The following is a 22,561-nucleotide window of genomic DNA, read 5'->3' as shown; positions in this document are numbered from 1 at the left end:
TAAGCGCTTAGTATATGTCCATCCTGAAAGTTTATAATGAAAAATGGCAAACAGGCAGGCAAAGAAGTAATTACAGATCTATTTTAAAATAAGTCTCTACAAAGTGTTAGTGGGTCATAGAAATGAAACTATGGTTGACTCTTGAACCACAGGGTCTGAACTGTGGGGTTCCACTTATATGTGGGCTTTTTTCAATAGTAAATACTGCAGTGCTACCTGATGGGACGTGTGGTTGGTTGAATCTGTAGATGTGGAACCACAGGTAGGGAGGAACTGTGGATGGGAAGCAGTTGGGTATACATGGAAGGCTGACTGTAAGTTACACACAGATTTTCGACTGCACAGAGGGCTGGCACCCTTAACCCCTGCATTGTTCAAGGGTCAACTGTACTTAATTCTATATGGGGAGGTCAGAAAAGTCTTGAGTAGATGACAGATTGAATCTTGGTTAATAAGTAAGCATTTTGATTGAGGACAGTAATTAAGGTAATCATAGTGTTGAGAAATGATTCTTCATGGGTGTCTCACATTTCTGCATATTCTACTAGTTCCTTTGGAAATATCTTTTCAAGGTTTTTGTGTAGCAGATGGCCTTGGGTGATAGTAGTTTGTCCTTTCGAAGCAAAGGGCAGACGTGCTTGTTGCCCCTTATGAAATGGTCAGGTTCCCCACGCACCATCCCTGCAATGCTCAGGGAACTGGTACAAGAGCTGTTGGTGCTCTGGCTACTGCTATTAAGGCGAGTAGTAAAGCCTCTTGTTTTTGATTCAAGAGTCACATATCTTCTGCCAGCATCCAGAACACTGTGGCAGGGTTACTTATTACTTAGTATGTAAGGTAAAATCTCAGCCCTTCACAGGTTTGACAGTTTTGTTGATGAAGGTGGAATGTTGAGAGAGACACTTCCTGGAAAAGGAAGAATGAGGGCTTTTCAGGTGGTTAAAGGGATTTGAGAGAAGTCCATGGGTATTGGTAACAAACATGCTGACCAGATTTTAGTCAACTGAGCAACAAATGGTCCTCTGCTTTATTGTCTAGTAAAGATGAGGAATTGGGAAAGATGGTTGCTGTCTGATCAGGGAAGTAGGTTCAAAGGCCGAGTGGTGCCCTGGTTGTGCTAACTCTTCTCAGAGATGGGGAACTTCCTTGGAGATCTGCTGGTCAGCCACAGGTCCATCCATTGTGAAAAGTAGCACTAAGATGAGTCCTGGGTGGGCTGAAGGTTCTTTTCTCTCTGTCCATCAATAGTTACTGGGAGTGTAGAAGGAAGAAATTTGGCCAGCATTATTGGAAGAAGCCAGGTGAATCATAAGAACTTTGATTGGTTGAGTTGGGAGGTGATGGGATGGGATAATTAATGCTTGCTAATAAGGAATAACAGTAGCTGGACCTTCTTAGCCCATCCAGCAGTCTGTCCTCAGTAACTTAATACAACTAGAGATGGCAGCAAAAGGTCTGCTGTGAGTCTTGGCTGCTATACAGAAACTTTGGGGATATTTCACTGGGATGGACAAACTCCTATGTGAGGAGACATAGATGAGTCATTGACTAGTATGTGGGGTACTGCTGCCCCAGGTTATGTATAAGGTGCTGGAAAGCAACCCACTAGAGAATGAGAAAGGACCCAAAGAATTGTAGATGAATTTCAGAGTCACCCTTGCTACCTTGCAAGACTCCCTTAGTCCTTGTATTGTAACTGGATGAAGACTTAAGAGATGGTATCTTGACAATGGAGCATGTGCAAGTTTAGCCCTTGACAGCCAGAGGGAAAAAAAACCAGTGATCCTGCTGGAAACCAACACAGCTATGGATGCTAAGGCCAGGGGTTCCCAAGGTTAAAATAGATGGCGTCAGAAATGATGATTTTTGCTGCCTGATACAGGGCTTTGTGTGGACCAAAGACATTGCAAGTTCATTGGATTGAGCCAGTGAGCAGCTGTTGTGCTGATTGCTCCCTTCTGCATCCACTCATCTTTCCCAACCTTCCTCCTTCAGTTGTTTAAGGAAAAAAATGATTACTGGTGCATGGAGATCATCCATCTGAGTGTGCTGGGGAATGGTGGGGAGAGCAAGGACTCTAACCTTCCTGGTTCTGTCTGATAAAGGCATCCAAGTAACCATCCTATCAGTCCCATGGGGGTGGGAGTCCTGATTCAATTGATGGGGTTGGGCAGTGTTCTCAGTGGGAAATGGGGACCTGAAGCAGCCTTGTGGGTGGGGCCTTCATGGCCAATACACTCTCCTGTTGTTGCTTGCACGTCTGAATGTATAGTAAAAACTGATGTGTGTTGTGATTGTAATTCTCTGTCCCATAAGTGCCAGAGTGGATCATCTCAATAGGAAGAGCTGCATGTGGTGAAGTGAACATAACTTTGGGGATCCCCAAATCCTCCTGACCTCTTTGAGCTCTAAGTCTCCGTGACTGGTGATCTTGCAAATTTGAGCTTCTGTCAAAGTCAGGCAGCCTCTATCTGGTGGCACTTTGGGGGGTTGTGGATCCCTTACTGCCATGACACAGCTATCCAAGTCTCTTTTAAAAATCAGCTGTTGGCTTGCCTTGGAGCTCTTTTTGAAACTGGACACCTGAGCTAGGGAGGCCGTTGTGATTCTCTGGCCCCTATTTCCATTTTGGGGGGTTAACTTGGAGTCAATGACTAACGAGGTTGGACATTTTCAACAGGCCACACTAATCAAATGGAAATTGTATATTCGAGAAAGTGGTTGGCCTGTCCCCAGTGCAATCTCAGCTTTACCCACAAAAAGTAACCCTTGCCCTCTGTTGCCTGTTCCACTGCCTGGAACAAAGCTACTGGCTCAGTGGGGGCCCTTCTCTTCATGGTGCTTTTCTTAGCCTGGTTGGATGATGTTTTGGCCAAACTGAAATCTGATGATGACCACTGGGCTCCTTCAGTTGTAGAACCTCCCCAGCCGCCATGCAGAACTGAAAGGGGATGTGATTGCTCTACTTGCCCAACAGAACTTGAGGCCATTGCCATGTTTTTATTGACTCTTGGGTCGGGGTCATTGGCCTAGCTTATTTGTCTACCATTTGGGAAACTGTAGACTAAGATATTAAAGACACCTTTTGGAGGAGGCTATGAATTATGGCAATAAATTATGGCTGCTGGTGGATCATCTGAAGCCCATTCTCTGATGAGGCACACTGGAATCACGCTGCGGATCAAGCCTCCATCACCTATATTGTCACTGTTGCTGCCTGGATAAATCATAGCATTGAACACGGTAACACATCCATCATCATAAAATAGGCACAAAGTAAACAACGCTGAGCTTCTGATACAGAGGCCACTACAATATAGGATTCGTTCTGCTGATTGGATCCAGGACCCTGGGGAGTAGTGGCATGGCAGAAGTCAATATTGCAGGTTCGCCTTCTCCTGCTCCTTGAAGGTCTGTTGAGAGTAGCCTTGATTAAATGTTTTCTGAGATAAAAATGAGCGGATTTGGTTCCAGCCTCTGTTCATTAATCAGAGGGGCCAACAGAGTGGTTTACTAGTGGGAAAATTTGCCATAAACCAGGATGGTGTAAAAATGAAGAGTGGATATTATTGGGAAATAATTCTCCATGAGTTTATTGAATTTCTGTATTTCTTGCAAGCAGAGGCATAATTACCTTTGTTCCAGACTCTCTTTTCAAGGATTTTTTTTAATGCAAAATAGTTTTGAATGATAGAACTAGTGTCTCCTTCTGGAGCCAAGGGGAAGTGTCTTTCTCTCAGATCAAAGGCAGGCATACTCATGGTCAAGCATGATAAACACAGTGTCCACCTCTATCACCAAGGAATGATATGCGTACTGCCCATTAGCAAAGGTGCAAGGTCCCTGTGCTTGGGGTTCCTTTTCTGTAATGCAACCCATTGTCTGGGCAAGCATTGTATGGTTCTCTTTTTTTCCTGGGAGTTGGGGCTTGGGGAACCAGCACAAATCCTGATTTTCTAGCTACTGCTGTTGCTGTGAGTGATAAGCCATTTTTTTCCTTCTCTGACCAATGAGTCTTGTGCCTTCCACCAGCATCCATGGCAGGCTCACTTGTTAGCTTGAAAGTAAGGTAAAATTTCAGACCCTTCATCATTTTTCACAATTAGGAGCTATAAAAGATATACCTATACCCTCAATGATGTAAAAGAGTTGACATTTATTTTCATCTCTATAAGGGACAAAATAATTGTTTCTTATAGGCATGGAATTCTTATTAAAGCAGTGATTCTGGTATAGGTTCCTTCAATTTTTTTTTTTTTTCTGTCTTTATCAGCTTCCAAGTCTGCCATACTCATCTGCATCAAGCTGGCTGGAGGGGAAAGAGCATGGAAGCATGTGCATGGGATATTGTCATGGGCCAAGCCTAAAAGCAGTACATAGCATTCACGTTCATGTTCCATCAACTGGAACTTGTTCAAACGTAACTCTTAGGGGAGAAATGAGGTTCAGTCCTGTGTCTGTGAAGCTGAGAAATGGTTTTGGTGGAAAGTTTTACCCGCAGATAGAAGCTATTTCCAACCAATAGTAACTTCATGTCGAACAGTCGTGAAAGTGAGCAGGACATGACTTTAGCATGACTAAAATCACAGGATGCATGAAGTAGAGTGTGGTAGAAGGTGAGAGGCTAGTCGTGAATCATCTTTTACCTTAGGTTGATAGATCTCTCCAAGGTGACTGGTAGATTCTGAAGAATTTTAATCATGAAAAAACAAAATTAGGGAGAATACTTAGGAAGCTACAGCAATAGACTGAGTAGAAAAGGATGACAATTTAAATAAAGCCAGTGACAAAAGAGATTCACTAATACAATCAACAAACAATTATTAAGTGCAAGCTAAGTGTTGGGTGTTGGGTATATGCCAAAATAGGACCAGTAATAAAGATACCAATTAGGTACCAATTAGATATAAGTGGTAAGAGAGATGGAATCAGATAGTAGGTGGTGGGAGAATATCTGAGGAGAGGAATGAGGCAGGGAAATCATGAGATCAGTTTTGCATCATTGAATTCTATGTGCTTGTACAACATTTAGGTGGATTTGCTCACTAAGCATTGCATTATTTATGTAAAGCTGAAGTTGCTTAGAAATGTCAATACAGAGATAGTAATGCCCAGAATGACACTGAAAATACCAAGATAGGGCTCTCACATCACACATACTCAACAAGTATGTATTGACTTTATTTATATATTTATTTATATGCTGTGTAAAGGGAAACTTGTTACTCTTTGAACTTACTGAACACATTATAACTTTCTTCTGATTTCTTGGGTATTCAGATAGAAGGAATACAGACCCATGACTAGAAGACAAAATGGGAGTGTTAGATTCAAGAAGAAATGTAAAATAATATCAAGTAAGCACATATTCTGCTTTGACTTAAATGGCTATAATTAGTGGGAGATTACACTTTAATTTCTTCAGATTGTTACTTCTGCCAGCTATACCAGTGATGCAAAGGAAGGTCCCAAGCTCTTTAATTGTACTCAGCATATTGTTATTACCTTAAAAAACACTATGTTCCTTTTTTGGGGGTTAAACACTGCTGTTTAATAAAGAAGTATTCTTCATCCATGTATACTCCAAGCTAATTGCTGTTGAAAATGAGTTTCAGGAAACAATCAGTGATAATGAGACCACATGGCTTTAAGATTGCCTAGTTTTGTTTTTGTTTTTTCATCCCTGCAGTTTTAGGACTGGAGGTAATAAGAAAGAGGAGTGAGCTTCTCTTCTTTACTCTGCCTTCCCATGCCATCCCTCTCCTTTATTGCCTGGTTGAAATGATGGCCACCCTGCAAATAAGGCATGATTTCATGATTTTCATCCAAAACTGAGCCTAAAGCTGAGGGACCCCATGTGTCCTCGCTCAAACCTCCACCCTCCCAACTGCATGCATCACAGCCTGCTCAGGAGATGCAGAGATGAGAATTCTTTTCCTTCTCAGTTAATTTTTGCTTATTGAACTGCCTGATTTCATGGAAATTGTGGAGGGTGGTATGTAAACATTGTAACAGGGATCATCTGGGTTCCTTTGCTGAGTTAGTTAGCACAGAATGCTAATAAAACCAGGTAACAGCTATGAACCCTAGAAGGGGCAGGGAGCATTGTGCTGTGTGATGGAAACAAACTGGGTTGTGCATCCAAAATAGCCACTTCATCAGTGTATGCCCATGATTGTTACAAGGACAGAGTGAGACAATGTAAATTGGTCAGCCCAGAGTCATCATCCTTTATGAAAGGCAAGACAAAAAAATAACTTTGAAGTACAGGTCCTGTTGATCTGGGTCAGTTCCATCAGCTATCCATTAGAAGACCTTGATGATTGATTACCCACACTTAAGGCTCAGAGATACCAGGAGGTTATGTTTGTCCAGTCTGGAAAGATGTAACCTACTGCCGATTTTAAGTGCAATATGAAGTTGAGAAAGTCAGTTTCAATTTTTCCTGTTTCAAACTAGTGTCCTTCTAAACATGACGTGAGCATAATACTTAGTTTAGGAACAGAGGGGAATATCAAGGATTAGGTCCTCCTGTGGGGAGTTTGTCCTTTAGGAAGCTGCGTTTAGGTGCTGGTAGTGCTGTGTGACACAGACAAGAAATAAACAACACATCTTATTCTCTGACACAGGCCAGAAAACTGAATTCACACTTGGCAAGTTCAGGGTATGACATCTGGATGACTGTGCCTGGTAGAAGTCTGTTAATACAAAGATCTAATTTTTTAATGAACTCTAACAATGGTACGTTTATCATCACGCATAGAATTACTCAGCAGATTGTCTCTTTAGATCCTGAGTAAGTCACCTTCTCAGCAGTTTTATCTTTGAAATTCATCTTTTGGATTTTAATCATAATTAGACTGAATATCACTGGGTTGTAAAAAAAAAATGACCTCATGTTGCTAATAACATAAACTTGGTATTTGGATTATATCATTATATCGATTTCTTACCTTTCTTAACTTTCCAGGGTGAGAACTTAATCCAGCAAAGTGAAATTGTTTGACTTTTCAAATAAACAAGTTTGATGATCTGTTATCTCTTTTTCTTGCCTTGTATTTTTCATTTTAGGAATCATCCCAGCCATCTGGACTCCCTGAATATGTTAAAATAGTAGAAGTTGGACCTAGAGATGGATTGCAGAATGAAAAGGTAACTTGATATTAATTTTACACAGCTTTTTAAAAATGCTAAATCTAAATATTTATTGAGTCTAAAGACACAGATTTCATATGTTAGATGATTACATTTGTTCTTAGTTGCTACTTGAATTTATAAATCTTAAATAGTATTTGCTTTCAGTTAGGAATTAATTTTCTATTTATGCTTCAATAAATAATTTATGCAAATTACTTATAATTCTTAATGTTTTCTTAGATTATAGTTCCCACAGATATAAAAATTGAATTTATCAATCAACTTTCCCAAACTGGCTTGCCTGTAATAGAAGTGACAAGCTTTGTGTCTTCCCGATGGATACCACAGGTATGCAAATCCATAATTCCTTAACTAGATTCTTAATTTAACATTGGCAAGATTTAGTGAACAGTGTGATGTACATTGTGACATTAACCTGATATAGTTTTTAAGAGCATAGCAAATTAGTAATTATTAGCCCATGCATTAAGATACAATTAAAGAATAACCTCTTTAATGAAATATATAAATTAAGTCCAAAAAGTTATTTGGACTTAGTTGTTAAAAAGTTATTTGGAACTCCATCCTAAACCTTCAAGAGTGTATGGTCTGATATAGTGAGTAGAGGCTAAGACTCTTAATAGCAGTTTAGGGTCCTGTCCTCCATTTACCATTTTACTGACTTTATGAGTGATCTGAGTATCTCCAAGTGATTTATCTTTTTTGTCTGTTAGAAGGAAGTAATGCTGAGTGTCGCCTGATACCTTCCCCATTATAATCCTATTTTAAGCAGTGAGAAATGTAGATATGCTCTCTTTTTTTAATGCTTATATTTGCTAGAGGGTTATATATATTGATGAAAATATACATATTCATCAAAGACAAGGCAAAGATAGTCATCCAGAATCTTCTCTTGAAGAGGATAGAGCCTTATCCAGAGTTGTCTGGCATATGGCAGCAATCATCACTTCTGAGACTTGGCTCTGATGTTTGAAACGTGATTAATAATTAGCAGTGACCCCTCCCCCCAAATCCCTTCCCAATCCAAATCTCATTCCCTGGATCCCTGGATTCCTTGGACCCTGTTCTCATTCCTTGGATCTTTCAGTCTCTGCCCAGCACAACTTCACTGATTACTTCTTCATCTGATTCCCTTGGTTTCCTCTATAATCCTCCTTCACTTGTCCCCCTCCATTGCTCTTTTGGTCACCCCTGACATCATTTCCCCACCACCAAGTTTAAGGTTCCCTTGAGATTCTTTAGTAATTTTCTCTGCCTGTGCTTTCCTCTTTGCCAACCCTTCCAAAATCAAAAGTTGCTTCTGAGAGGATGACAAATCTATATTTCCAGTCCTGCCCTCTCTGATAAGTTTCAGCTGGACGTGCCATTAGCACCTGAAACTCAGCAGGTTCAAAGTCAGACTCATCATTGTTGATCCTACTTTATGCTCATAGGCTAACTGTTCCCTAGGGAATCTTGGATTTGAATTCTCAGAAGTCTTTTATATCTGGTCAGTTACTGACCAGTTACTGGTCAGTTACAAAAAAATTCTTCCTCCTCAGTAGAGCCTATACCTGAGTCTCTTCTTTTCAATCCCATGGATGTATTAGTAATCCACACCCTATGGACTAATTATTGAGATAGTCCCTTAAATGATATTCCTAAGCACTGTTTCTCCCTTCCTTATGTATTTTGCCTATTGCTTCTAAGATAATCTCCCAGAAATACTAGCCTCCTCAAACTCACATCCTCAGTTCTTTAGAACCTTCCTTCCCCCTGTTGAAAAAGTCTGGAAACCTGGCCTGGGGTTCAAGGTCTCTTTACCTGGCCCTACTTCCTTTTGCAGAAGCTCCTGGCAAACCAAACTGCCTCTTATTCCTACTTACATCCTGCCTCTGTAGCTATACAGTGCTTTATCTATATTCATTTATATACATCTCAGTTTCTACACTGCCCTGCAGTTATAGCAAGATGGTGTAAGAAAGCTTAAAACATTAAAGCCCTTTTAATTACAAGGTGTTGGAAACAACAGAAACCACAAAAGGATTAATAGTATCAGCAATACATCACTTTTCACAGAGTCAGTATTCAAATATCAGGGTTACTTTGATTTCTCCTCAAAACAGTCACTTTTCTCCATCCCAGTTGCCACTGTATATAATCCTATATATTTTTTATAAATGTTGTCTGATGATCTGCTTCCCAGACTCTGAAAGTTATGGAGGTAGTGACCGTGTCTCTCTTGTTCATCACTTGTATCCCCAGTGCTTGGTGCAGTAAGTAGGTGCTCAATAAATATCGTGAAATGAATAATGAATCCATCAGCCTGAAACCATAATAACATGGCTCAATTCTCTGGCATGGACAAGTGACTCTTACTTTTTGATCACGTATTTGGTCTTGTGTTATGAAGGCCACAAATATATTCCTTAGGAAGACACAAACAGCTTGATGAGACTAGACATATTTCCTTGACTTGTCATTTTGTAAAATGTGAGCTATTATTATTTTACTAGCTGTCACGTGAGACCCTTTATCATCTTTAAGTCTTCATGACATTGCCTCTTTATTTGATTTAGTTAATGCTCTTTTCACGTATTTGATTATTGTTGGAGAGAAACTGGATACGCTGGTGTAATTTCAGAGTAAAGTTTAGGAAGGAGGACAGGTAACATTAATGATTACCAACAAAAGTTATATTTCAGATTTTATATTTTCCTAGTCCTTTTCAAGATACTTTTATTTCCCAATGGTTTTGTGAAGCTGCCTACAAAATACACCTCTTGACCACAGTGATGCTCAGGAAATTCTCTTATTCCACAATACTGGAATTGTTTGATGGATTATTCTTCAGTCTCATCTAGGACACACCCCGGGACGTTTAGAAGGACGATACTAGAGCCCCTTGCAGAGAGCCACTCTTCTCCTTGAACAGCTACTTAAAAGAAAAAAGGGACAAAACAAAGGGAAGGCGTCCCTCTGTGAGCAGTAATAGGAAAATGCCTTCTGGCCTCACAGGAAGTAGATACATATGATGAGACTATAAAATAACATGATTCATTGACTTAACCTATTGAGATGTAATGAACTCGGCTTAGGCTCAAAGTATTATCGAATAAATGATGGAATTCCCCACAAGCTCGTGGGGACAGCTGTGGCAGGGCAGAGGTACCTCTGTTCTGTGTTCTGTCTACACTCTGTCTGGAGCTGGAGTAAGTGACTTAACCTCCTTGAACCTTGGGAATCCCAGCAATGAAGCCTGCAGCCTGGGAGGGTTTAGGGCAATAAAGCCCATGAATGAGTCCCTGTCTGTGGATGCCCAGAGTCCAGGGCACCTGGCTCCAACCAGGCTCATCAGTGTTATCTGAGCGTATGCCTGACCGACAGACAACTGACTGACTTATTCCAGTTTCCATGCAACTCAGTTACCTTCTCTAGGATAAACACCCTTTTTCTTAAAGATTGAAGTATGCGTTTAGTTTAAATATTGGCTCGGAAAAAAATAAATAAATAAAGGTACTCATCCTTCAAATACTAAGGAATATGTTATATATTTCACTTTTAATACTCATCTGGTTACATGCATTCCAAGTCAAAAAAAAAAAAAAAGAAAGAAAAAGGAGTGTTTTAAATAAATCACATATTTGTAAAAGAGCAGTGTGCCTGGATCAAAGATAATATCAGATTGAACTTCCAAAGTTATACTGGTCACATATTACATAGCACATCAAGGGTTTTTCAGAGAGCAGTCTTGAGAGCATCCCATTTTTTACAATTTGATTTTCTATAGTGGTGTTTGGATTATAGATTTCACTGAGCTTGCCTGAGTGAGCCTTTTCTATTGCTGTGGTTGGAGGTCATCTCATTATGTAACTGCCGATTTCATTGTTCTGATGCTAATGAAAAAGGCCTTAAATCAACACAACTAACTCATAATGGTAATTTGAACTTTTATATTATAACCTCTCATTTAAAAAAAAAATAATTTAGTTTTTATTGAAGTATTGTTGATTTACAACGTTGTATTATTTTCAGGTGGACAGCAAAGTGATTCAGTTATACATATACGTATTCTTTTCCAGGTTCTATGACCTCTCATTTTTTGAGAAAATGTCATGACACCAGGCTTGTCTAGCTCAAAATAATGTCTGAGATTTGCGACAGAACGATTTTAGTGCACCAGCTTACATGTAATTTTCTGAATAATTTCTAATCCTTCTAAAGATCCTGAATGTGGCTCGAAATTGGTATTCTGTTAATTCTCTTCATCTTCTTCTGTTTCTTTCCCTTAAACGTGGGTCATGGGAAGAGTCCTCCAGTTTATGTTTAGATTGCTGCTTGCTCACTTATTTCTTTTTTTAGCATTTCAAAACGTTTTTACAGCTTCCCTCCTACTGTTTTGTTTGGCAACAGCTTTTCTAACTAAAGCAGCTGAAAGAAAAGTTCCACAGTAGCAGGGTGTCATATAAAACAGGATCCCACACCTATAATCTAAATGGCCAGAGATGATAAAATACTTGCCATTAAAAAATATATGTTCTTTACAACTTATCTGGAAAAAGGGTTTCCTTAGAGTGACGTATAATCTAAGGACATTTGAAATGAGTCCACATAGCCCCTTACTTCAGTGGAGCGAACAGCAGTAAGAGTAGAAAGAAAATGTGTTTATAAAAACTCGATGGGTTTACTGCAACTTTGGAATGTGGCTCTCAGTAATGAGCCTTTTAAATCATTATAAATACAATAATTTTTGAAGGTGAACTAGAGTTTTCCATTATCTTTAATGTAACCATTTGGTTTTAAACACGTTCATTCACATGAGTGATTAAAGTGAATATCATTTATTTAAAAATAAGAATACATGAAAATTACAAGACACTGTATGTTTATGTCTGTCGTATACAAAGTCTCAGTTGTAAATATTTGCTCTCCATTTCATTAACTTTTAACTGTTGGAATGGGTGGGTCGCAAGTCTGGCCACATCAGCAAGGGGCAGAAATAGATTTTCTCTGTAAAGTAGAAAGAAATATACATAAAAGGCTGTAAAAATTATTTACCGATCAGTCTAACACTAAAAAATATGGCCCAAGCACAGTGTAAGCAGGAAGGAATGTGTAAACTTTTCCCTGCCCTCCTTTTAGTGGTGATGCAATTAATGCTTTATCGGTAATGAAAACACATTTACTGGATTGAAGTTTAAGATTTAGATTTACATGGATGAGGTGCAGGAGGCTGTAGCTTCTGCTCCTGAGCGCCCCTGGCTTCTTTTTCTTGTTCTGCTCTTTTTGAGGGGGATGGGTGTGTGAAGAGGCAAGGAAGGGGGTAATTTGGCAGAGATGTTGAGTGTGTGTGTGTGTGTGTGTGAGTGTGATTGAAGGAGAGAGAAAGTGGAAGAACTGGTGTGGAGAGCTTTTGGGGAGAGCCCTGGAATTCTTTTGCTTATAAGGCACAGTGTCCTTGGCAGGGTAATTTCATCTTCTGCGAGTCTCATCCCAGAGGAGTTGCCCTCTGCCATCGGCCCAGAGAGGAGCCTGGTGAAATTTACAAGACCGCAGTTCCCATTTCGTGGGGTTACAGGAGTCCTTTCATCCAGATAGGCTAGTTTGGATATCACATGGTGATTTAGAGTTGCAAAGGTAAGTGTTCCAAGAGACAAGCAAACATGGTATGCCTTTTATAGCCAAGCCTTATAAATTTTCTAGCATCACTTTTCCATACCATATTAGTTGATGTAGTTACAAAGCCACCCAGTTTCAAAGGGAGGGGATCCATGCCACCTCTAGACTGGGGAGGGGTGTTGTAGAGGAACACATGGGTGGGGAGATATCATTGGAGCCATTTTTCTAATCTGTGACACTTATGTCTTTTAAAATGATCTAGTAATTAATCTAGTTCTACATGTGCTTTTTCTTACTGATAATTAAAGAATAAATACAGCTGGTAGAAAAGCGGGTTCTGCATTGTGAAACCCCCAAATTCCAAAAAAAATAATAGATATTTTAGTACTCTCAGGGCTGTTAATGTTTACCTGACTCCTATCCACTCCCTATATACAATTGTGTTGCCTCACATGGGAGTCAGGTTGTTATTTGAGTGATTAACCTGAAATGCAATATTTTAGAGTGGTTCCATCCTTCAATTACGTCATTGCTACTGTTATCACAGAGGGCATGCAAATTGCCTAAAGCATAGTCATGGATTTTTAAAACATCTTTGTCTCTCTCAGAAAAGAACATGGAAATATGAAAATGTTTTCTTCTTTTTATTAGGATTGTGAGCACTACATTTTTTTTTTTTTTGAACTTGTTTAAGGTTATACTTTGGAACAAAATTGGAAAAAAAATGAGTTGCTAGCACTGTACATATTACTTGGCATTCAACAGTAACTTATTCTCGACCTAAGATGTAATTTCACTTCTGTGTGCAAAGCAAAAAGCAAAGCTTATAATGAAAAACAATAATGTCACAATTCTACTGGCTAGATTTTCTTATTTTTTTTCACATTGTAGGGTATAATTCAATATTTTTTTAGACTTTTTTCCTTATGAAGCCAAAAACTATGATTCTACTCAAAGATTTACTATGCTCAGCATGCACTGCTTTTCTAATTGTTTAATCTGATCAATTACATTTTGACTAAAAATTTGGTTTTTTTGGTTCTTAGATTTATGAAATGTACCAAAAATGTTCAAATAAAATACTTTATCTCACCTTTTATTCAATTGTATTGTTTATCAAATTTTCTCTAAGTTTACCCATGAAAGAAAGAAACTTTTAAAGGCATTTTGATCATATGAAAATTCCATTTTTGTATCTGATTAAAATTATATTAAAATTAGACCATGAATTATCAGTATGCAGCGACAGTTTGAAAGGTTGTGAATATAATACAATTGCATAAAAGCTGAATAGAGTACAGTTTGGCACAGAAAGACTTGATTCTAACTTTTTAATGGCATTTTCTGCATTATGCTGATTAGTTTGTCAATCTTATTTTACTATAAACTAATTCCATTAATATAACTCCTGACTAAGCCACTTAACATGCAATCCACTTTAAGAGAAGCAGAGTTTGTCCTGTGGACCAGACTCCAAGGAACTAAAGTATTTCCTGGGTGCCACGGTTATGACTCTCACGGGAAGAATCACAGCCATTAGTGAAAACCAGGTTTAAAGTTTAAAGTGTTAAGATTAAATGTGGACTGTTTCGATCATAAGTTTTAAGTATGCCAGGCATCACTTGTTTTTAAGAATTCACGATCTTTGTACGTTGAACACTGAAAATGAAACATATACTAATTATTTTTAAATTGATTATGGTTTAAAAAGACATGTTTTGTTGATATGTTTATAAAGAATTATGATTCCAGTTAATTTTTTTAAATAAAAATAAAGTATTTTTTCCTAATTTTTAGATATACACACAGACAGACAGATACACACACACACTACATGCACACTGATCTAATATTGCCTGGTTAAATTGCTGGAAAGTTCTCTAGGAGTCATATGGAATAGTAAACATAGGAAATTAGATAAATCTGAATGCTAGAAGTAACATTACATTCCAAAAATAATATTAAGCAATAGGTTAGTTTTATATTTCAAACTGACACATTAATGAGACATATATATGCTAACATTTCACTTCTTCCATATTTGATAAAATAAAAGGAATACAAATGCATAATTTTTTCACTTAGAGTAAATATAAAACATTTACATTCTTATACTTAAAAATTTTTATCCAAACTCATTTATCCTGAATACCCAATTTATCAAATTAAAGGCTGATTGGAATTATATTTTTAGAATAATAGAGTATTTTGTAACATCTATGAATTTTAGCTATTTGTTCATTGTCAATGTATAGGACATTCTTTTGAAGAATGCTGTTCATTTTATAAATATCTTGGATAACTACAAATTTGTAAAGGCAAAAGTTCAGAGGTTATAACTGAGCTGCTTTAATTGTTCTAGGCACTCACATTCCTGTTTGCTTTATAAACTAAATTAAGTACTCTTTGAAATATCAACATATTGAAGCAAATTCACACTAACAACTTGAGAGCGTTAATATTACTTACTCCAGACCTTGTACTGCTGTGATGTGGGACTATCAAGAAATTTTAACACTGTTCTTAGTCAAGACTGATGCATCATGTATTGAATTCAGCTTAGAGTATATAGTAAGAAACATATTTCTTAGTAATCCCAAAATAGTTAGTTCTTCACAAGTCCTCCAGGTTGTAGGTTTCCTGAGCTTTCAATGACATCATTGTATCTGGTTAGAAATAACAACATACACATTTTCTGACAGAAAATCTGAGACCTGACTCTTACTTATTTCTGATATGATTTGGCAAAGTATTTTCATCCTTTATGCCTTGGATTCTTTCCATTCATTTATTCACCCATTCACTGCTTTTATTGTGTCTCTGTTAAACACTGCATTGAATTCTTTTTTGGACTCAAAAATTGAATAATGTGTGGTTGATAGCAATATCTGTATAATGACCCAATTGTAAAGTTAAAATGGGTAATGAGAATGAAATCACTAAAAAAAAAATTGACTCATATAATAGGGTTATAAAATCACGTGAATATCTGTAAATGAGCTGTCATAAAATAGAACCTAGGAATCCAAATATGTTAAACAGTTTATCTTTAAGAGGTTGTCTGTCCAGGCTTTTCAAGTTTTGTCTTCTGTACTGCTTAGCCAGACAGAGCTCTTCAGAGCCATATGATGTCAAATCATTGCAGTTAGATCTTACAGGCTATTGTGACTGCATTGCTTGCCAGCATAACAAGAACTTTTTTGCTACAGTGCTCTCTTATTGCCAGTGAGATGGTCTGCCTCAAACCTCCCAAGCTTCCCCTCTGCTCACCAGCGCAGCTCTCCACTGTGGGCAGGGGGGCTTCCAGAAGGAAGTGTAAGTATAGAGGGGAAAGTCCATTTACAGTCATCGAGAATGAATACAATTAGACACAGTATTTTAAAAGTCACTTCTGCTCCCATGCATGAGAAATAACACTGTTGACAGTGTTATTAACAAACACAAAGGCATGATATATGAGAGGCAACACAGTTGAATGGAAAGAAAATTATACTGGGAGCTTTGAGACTTCTTGCCCCTACTTCAGAGTCATGTTGGGAACATGATTGTTTTGACATGGGACGACCAGGAGGGTGGTCACCAAAGGCATTGACCCGAACAAAGAATCACTAATGCATATTTGTTATGTTTGCCTTAGGAAACGGGAAACGTTATTGAATAAGATGACTCTGGTTTCTCTGTCTGGAACATTGGTCTCCCAGTGTATAACCCACAAATCCATTGGGTAGATTGGGTTTATTTTATAATTTAAAAATGAATATATGTAGACATTAATAGATTATGATGAAAATGGCTTGCAGGTTTCACAGTAAAAGAGTGTGGGTCATGTATGCTACTTGCTTGGGTCACTCCTGAGAAGCCTGCGCATTCCTTCCCATAGAGGGCGGTACAGAGGCCCTTAGAACACAAAGGTAATGTTAAATAAGGAAGCACAGGAAATTATACACCAGCCCAAATTAGTTTTTAGGCTTCTGGACTTAAGAAGTTTTGTGAGTATGGTGTCAGACCATTTTAGCAGTGGCAGCCAAGACAGGGTACTGGGTAGAAAAAAAAAAAAAACTAGATGTTCAATTTTCCAGAGATTTCCTGTGTTTATTATTGTAAGACTGTGATTTATTAAAACTGTCTTACTTCTTCAAGCAGACCAAGATTTCCTCTGTGCTACTGAGGTTAAGATATATGGGGTTTGTGGAAAGAGTCTGTGAATGAGACAGGGTTAGAGTACCCAGGCTATAAGCTATTCATGGCTGGGTAGAGCGTTTTCACTTATGGCTGTCAGGAAGGGTGCTTAGTCCCATTTTTTTTTCTCATGGCTGAATTTACGAATGTGTTACCTTTAAGAGGAGTTACTGCTCAAATTGAGTTTTGAGTTATAGGTTCTGAAACCACATTATTTACATTTGTATAGTAATCTGTGGCATGTGTTGAAGAAATGACACGTCCTGTATCCATCCTTCCTGCTGCATAAGGAAAAGTATTACCATAAGGGAGATATCATCTAGCCAGTGGAGATAGTATGCAAACACCTTCTGATATTGTCTGCTCATTTTGAAGAGATCTGAATGCTGTCCTGGGTGATGGTGGGGTAAAAATATCCTTCAAATATATTAAAAAAAAACTATTCAGCACAGTGTATTAGTGAGGTTATAGGTCCATGAGGATAAATCTATTTCCTGGCAAAATTTAAGATGGTTTATTTAGCAGAGACTTTATAAAAATAAATATACCCAGAAATATTATGGATATACCAAGAATAAGACATGCCAAACTGAACTCAAATGGTAAGGAAAAGAAATACTGTAGACACCATGAATCTTTATTTCAGATAGATTCTTAATTATCTTGTTGATATGACTAAGAGCGAGGTAGGAAATTTCAAACAGGCTTGGAGTCTCCGAAATGTTATTATTATTTTTTAATCAATGGAACTTTTTTCACCCTGGATGAAACTTTATTTAGAACCTCAATATACAATACAGACAGGAAAATTACCACAAAATATTTGTATAGTTTCCTCCCAAGACCCTGGATGGGGCCCTAGCAATGTGCTCACCTGGTCATGTGTTTCAGTAAAATTTACAAAAGTTAGAGATTTTTGAGTTTTTTTTTTTTTTTTAAAGGCTCCCTTCCAAATAGCAATAATTTCAGAACCACAAAATCTGGATTCATCTCTGAATAAAAATAAAATGAGGTGTCCCATCTTGAAGCAGGTATGGGTGGGCTTGGATGCATTGATTTGACCTCCCTCCAGCCTAACTGGTGGCCTTTGTGACTGAAACCACGATTCCCAGATTTGTTGATGTCTGACATCTCCTGAGAAGTTTTAGGAAAAACAGATTCCTGCGTTCTTCAGCTGAACAGAATAGAATCTCTACTGATGATCCCAAGGAATCTGTTTTTTTTTTTTTTTTTAGAAGAACCTTAAATAGTTTTGATGATCAATCCAGTTTGGGAGACACTGGGTTTGATGAAAACACATACTCTCAAAACTGTTCAGCCTGAGGCTGGGATCTTTCTAGGAATTCTTCCCTTGATATTGTGGTGCAAAAAATCTTGAGCAATGACTAAGATGAGGAGAGAGAAGATATTTAGACAATATGGAGGATGTGCTTAACAAAGAGGAATTAGAGAGTGTGCTTTACAGTCAGACAGACCTGGGTCCCGTTCCCCCTCCCCCACTCACTGGGTGATTCTCCTCATCCTTTCCATCTCTGTCTACTTCTTCTTCTACAGAAACTGTCCCTCTCATTGGGTGGTTAAAAATGTTTGAAGAGATAATGCACGTAAAGGACTCAACGCATAGAGACCTGCCATGTAGACCGGCATAAAGTAAATGTTTGCTTTTATCATTGTAACCACCATTATTAATAATAAAATCTTAGAATTAGTGGAGAAAAAGAATCATGATTCAAAGTGGATTGAACTCAAATTGAATGCAAACTAGAATAAAGGGCAAGGAGGAGAGATTTCAGTTCAATTCGAAAAGCTTTATTAAATGTCTCTTTTGAGTGAAGTCTTCAAGGAGCTAATAATTTAGTTAGGGAGAAAGTTACATAAATCAGTATAAATTATACAAAATGTGATAAGAGTAACTATAAATAGATAGATAGATAGATAGATAGATAGATAGATGGATAGATATACACACACAGAGAACTATGGCGGTAAACAGATGTGGAAATCAAGCTGGTTGTTGAGAATGTCTTATAAGAGGAGTTTTTGAGTTGAATATTGTGAATATTGGAGGATGACATAAATTGACTAGCTGAAAAAAGAAGGAATGATATCTCATTAAGAAAGACTGTCTTTTCTCTTGCACCATTGATCAAGATTTTTTTTTTTATTATTATTGAGAGGTTAGGAGGGTGTATTTCAGTTTAATAATTCATTGTTTGTAATGTCATGCTAAGATGCAATCTAATACTTTGTGATGTGTAACCTTATACAGAGATATATTGTTTTAGAAGAATTACTGTAGTTTTTTGTCCTTCCCAGTGAAGAATTTTGATATATATATTCTATTCTATGTGATTTTCATAAAAAATAAAAGCAAAAATATGAACACTTTATTTATAATTGTACATACTGTATATTGAATATATTTCTGATAAGGAAGGACTTCCATTTAATTTGACATTGATGCCAACTGATTCATTCACTTACAGTTTTACAGATGTGATGTTTGGAACAATTTTCTGTAGACTAGCTTCTGGCTCTGTATATTTTGAAACTTGTTTTTCCTCAAATATTTACATACCTCTGGTGCCAGATATCACAGGACTCTTGGCTTAACTCTAGAGTGACACTTTTAGTAGGAGGTACAGTTGAGTACTCTATTTTATGTTATATAATATATTTTATACATATTAAATATATGAGAATATTTACACCAATATTCTTGGAGAGCACAGCATTGTGAATTCTCCCAAGTAGCAAAGTCTGTGCCTGGATTTACACATAAGGAAAATTAGGAGTTTGGGATTAACATATACACACTACTGTATATAAAATAGATAATCAACAAGGATCTACTGTATAGCACAGGGAACTATACTCAATATTCTGTAATAACCTAAATGGGAAAAAGATTTGAAAAAGAATAGATATATGTATATGTATAATTGAATCACTTTGCTGTACACTTGAAACTAACACAACATTGTAAATCAACTATACTCCAATATAAAATAAAATATTTTTAAAAAAGAAATATAATATGGCAACCTAAATGAATTAAATGGTCTTCCCATCTTTATGTGCATTACTTGAAGACCATTACAGGAGACTCACTCTATAGATTAGATTAGAGCAACACTTTGTGTAATTGTCCTTTTTTCTTCTCTTCTCACACTTCTTCACTGCTCCAGAGCAGTAAAATAATCTTGCCACCAAAACAAAGCTCCCAAACCCATCCTGTCCCTCTCCAACATCATGACTCTCTAGATTACTTAAATTTTTCTGGCTATCTTGTTCTCTTTTTCCTACCACTTCTCACCTTCCTCCTTCTCCTTCATACATCATGGGAAAGAATCAGGAGAAGGACTCTTGTTAGATGGCAAGAGAGGGAAATAATTTGAGCCCTTTAGCAGGTGAGTGGAGGGAAGGAAGGAAAAGTGGGTAAAGCTCGCCCATTGATGATGCTTGACTTGGTCATATTGACTGGACCAAGCCAGAGAGAAGAGGAAACAAAGCAGAGTTTTATATTTAGGTTGCAAGATCCAGTGGTAAAAGAGGTGGTCAAGTTATACAACTTTACAGATATTGCTGTAAAGATGGAGTATCTTACCTGGATTTTAGATTACATGGATTTTAGATTCTACTTACATGGATTTTAGATTCTACTCTAAACACGTTTGCCATTTAAAAACAGTGCTAACTTCAACTCTGAGTAATTCTACTCCATCACACAATACAGTTGCCTCACCAGAGCCACCATGATGTATTGAATAATTTCTTTGGTGATGCAAAACAACTCAGCTCCTCTCAGGAAGTTTGCATTCTCCTTATTGACTCACTCTTACTGAGTTAAAATAATAAAGGTAAAAGTTTTATGTGTCATACACGTGTGTGAGACTTTCACATAAAAAATTTATAGTAAATGCACCTCTGGAACTTAGTGACCTGTACAATGTGATATCTTTGTAATTATACTTGTTCTGGGAAAAGGAAAAAAAATGTTCATCAGTGATTAGATTCTAAATGAACATCTCACACAACATATATTCAGTTGGAACTGAACAAAATTTACTCAATGAATATTCTGTTTTCTCTATCAACTGTTATTCAGAAGAGAGGTAAAGAGTAATAGATACTTTTACTTTTCATTTCATTGGACTTGAAAATGAAAGAAGGGTATGAATTTAAAAATTAATTTCTATAGAATATCTCACTCCATAATTATGTGGAGAATTTTAATAAACAATTATGTTTTAAGTTTGGGCTTATTAAACCCTTTCTTTTTATAGTATACTAGAGTATAATTTATCATAGAAATTATATTTGCATGTATAATATATGAATACTTGTGCTTTATGACTAATTTTTAATAATATCATACTTTATGAATAGTCTTGCTCCATTAAACTCCATGAATATTTTGCTCCTTTAAAAAACAGGCCCCTGAGTTATTTACATTTGGCCTAGATAAGGGTTAGCTTAAATATTTGTCATTATTCTACTTTAGGTTGCAAAGAAAAATACTTCCTTACCTGCTTCATAGAACTTCAGATCACATGACATTTGTATTATTTTGTATTTTTGGTATGTACACACACACACATACACACACATTTCCCACCACTAGCCTGTGTGTTATATTATATGGACTACCTCTGCTTCATGTTTTAATGCTGAAATGTTAGATATAAGTGTATAAAATGTTGAAATGAGTCAATATTCAATATTCAAACATTGAAGGGCATTTTAAGGTCTCACGATATTTTAAAATTAGCTTTTGTATCCACCAATGACAAATTTTATAGTCTATTTGTAAAATATATACTCATATGTATTATTTTGAAATTCCAATAATCTCAGGGAATTCGAATGAGCACTTAACAATGCTTAAACTATATTTTAGCCATTGCTGTTGTCTGGAGAACACACTGAAAGCATAAATATTTAGGAGAAGTTATTGTATTCAGATGACAAAGTATTAGTAAAATGTCTAAATATGTGTAATGTGGTGTGTCCAAATATAATCACCCCATGATAGAGTTAGTAGCAAGTAAAATAAAAGCTCTAAATAAAAGCTCTAAAAATTACATTCTAATTTTTGTGATTTTTGCATATCTTTAAGATGCTTGCAAATTGTTGCACAATTATTGTGACTATTTGAATCCATATCAAAATTTGGATACCTAGAACAATTGATTCACCATGGTATAGCCAGTTTGATTGGCTAGGTAGGTATGGCCATTCACACACCGTGGCCAGATGATGGCAAATCCTGTTACTAACCAAATAATGGGAATTTTTATGATCCTAAATGAAAAGTTACAGCAAAATCTTAAAAATATGTTAATTCAAACCAGAGGTAGAAAGATTTTGTTAAGATGTCAAAATAGTACTGTAAAGGAATAGTTCTATTATTGTTTGACTAATAGTTAAACTTTAGACATTAAAATAACATCAAGATTGAAGTATAATATAAACTCTCTGAGTAAAAAAATAAAGTAAAGCAAGGATTTTATACCTTTAATTGAAACCTGCTCTATTTTATTCACTGTAATAAAATTACATCCTATCATGATTTCCTAAAGCTCTTTACATAATTGTCTTTATTGACCAAATTTAGACAGAATAT

At 36.9% G+C, this 22,561-nt stretch overlaps 1 protein-coding gene across 3 annotated transcripts in view; it reads left to right on the top strand.

Moving 5' to 3' along the window:
- The window catches only part of HMGCLL1 (3-hydroxy-3-methylglutaryl-CoA lyase like 1), a 155,307-nt gene that overhangs the window by 39,996 nt on the left and 92,750 nt on the right, over positions 1 to 22,561 (top strand). For all 3 annotated transcript variants that reach the window (XM_059937541.1, XM_059937542.1, XM_059937540.1), the window contains exons 2-3: positions 7,072 to 7,152; positions 7,378 to 7,485. In XM_059937541.1, coding sequence (XP_059793524.1) covers positions 7,072 to 7,152; positions 7,378 to 7,485 — 189 coding nt within the window. The remainder of the gene's footprint in view (positions 1 to 7,071; positions 7,153 to 7,377; positions 7,486 to 22,561) is intronic.

Source organism: Balaenoptera ricei, chromosome 11 (assembly GCF_028023285.1).
Source record: "Balaenoptera ricei isolate mBalRic1 chromosome 11, mBalRic1.hap2, whole genome shotgun sequence".
NCBI lineage: Eukaryota > Metazoa > Chordata > Mammalia > Artiodactyla > Balaenopteridae > Balaenoptera > Balaenoptera ricei.
The sequence above is the reverse complement of the archived record's forward strand: the minus strand, read 5'-3'. Positions and strand labels throughout refer to the sequence as shown.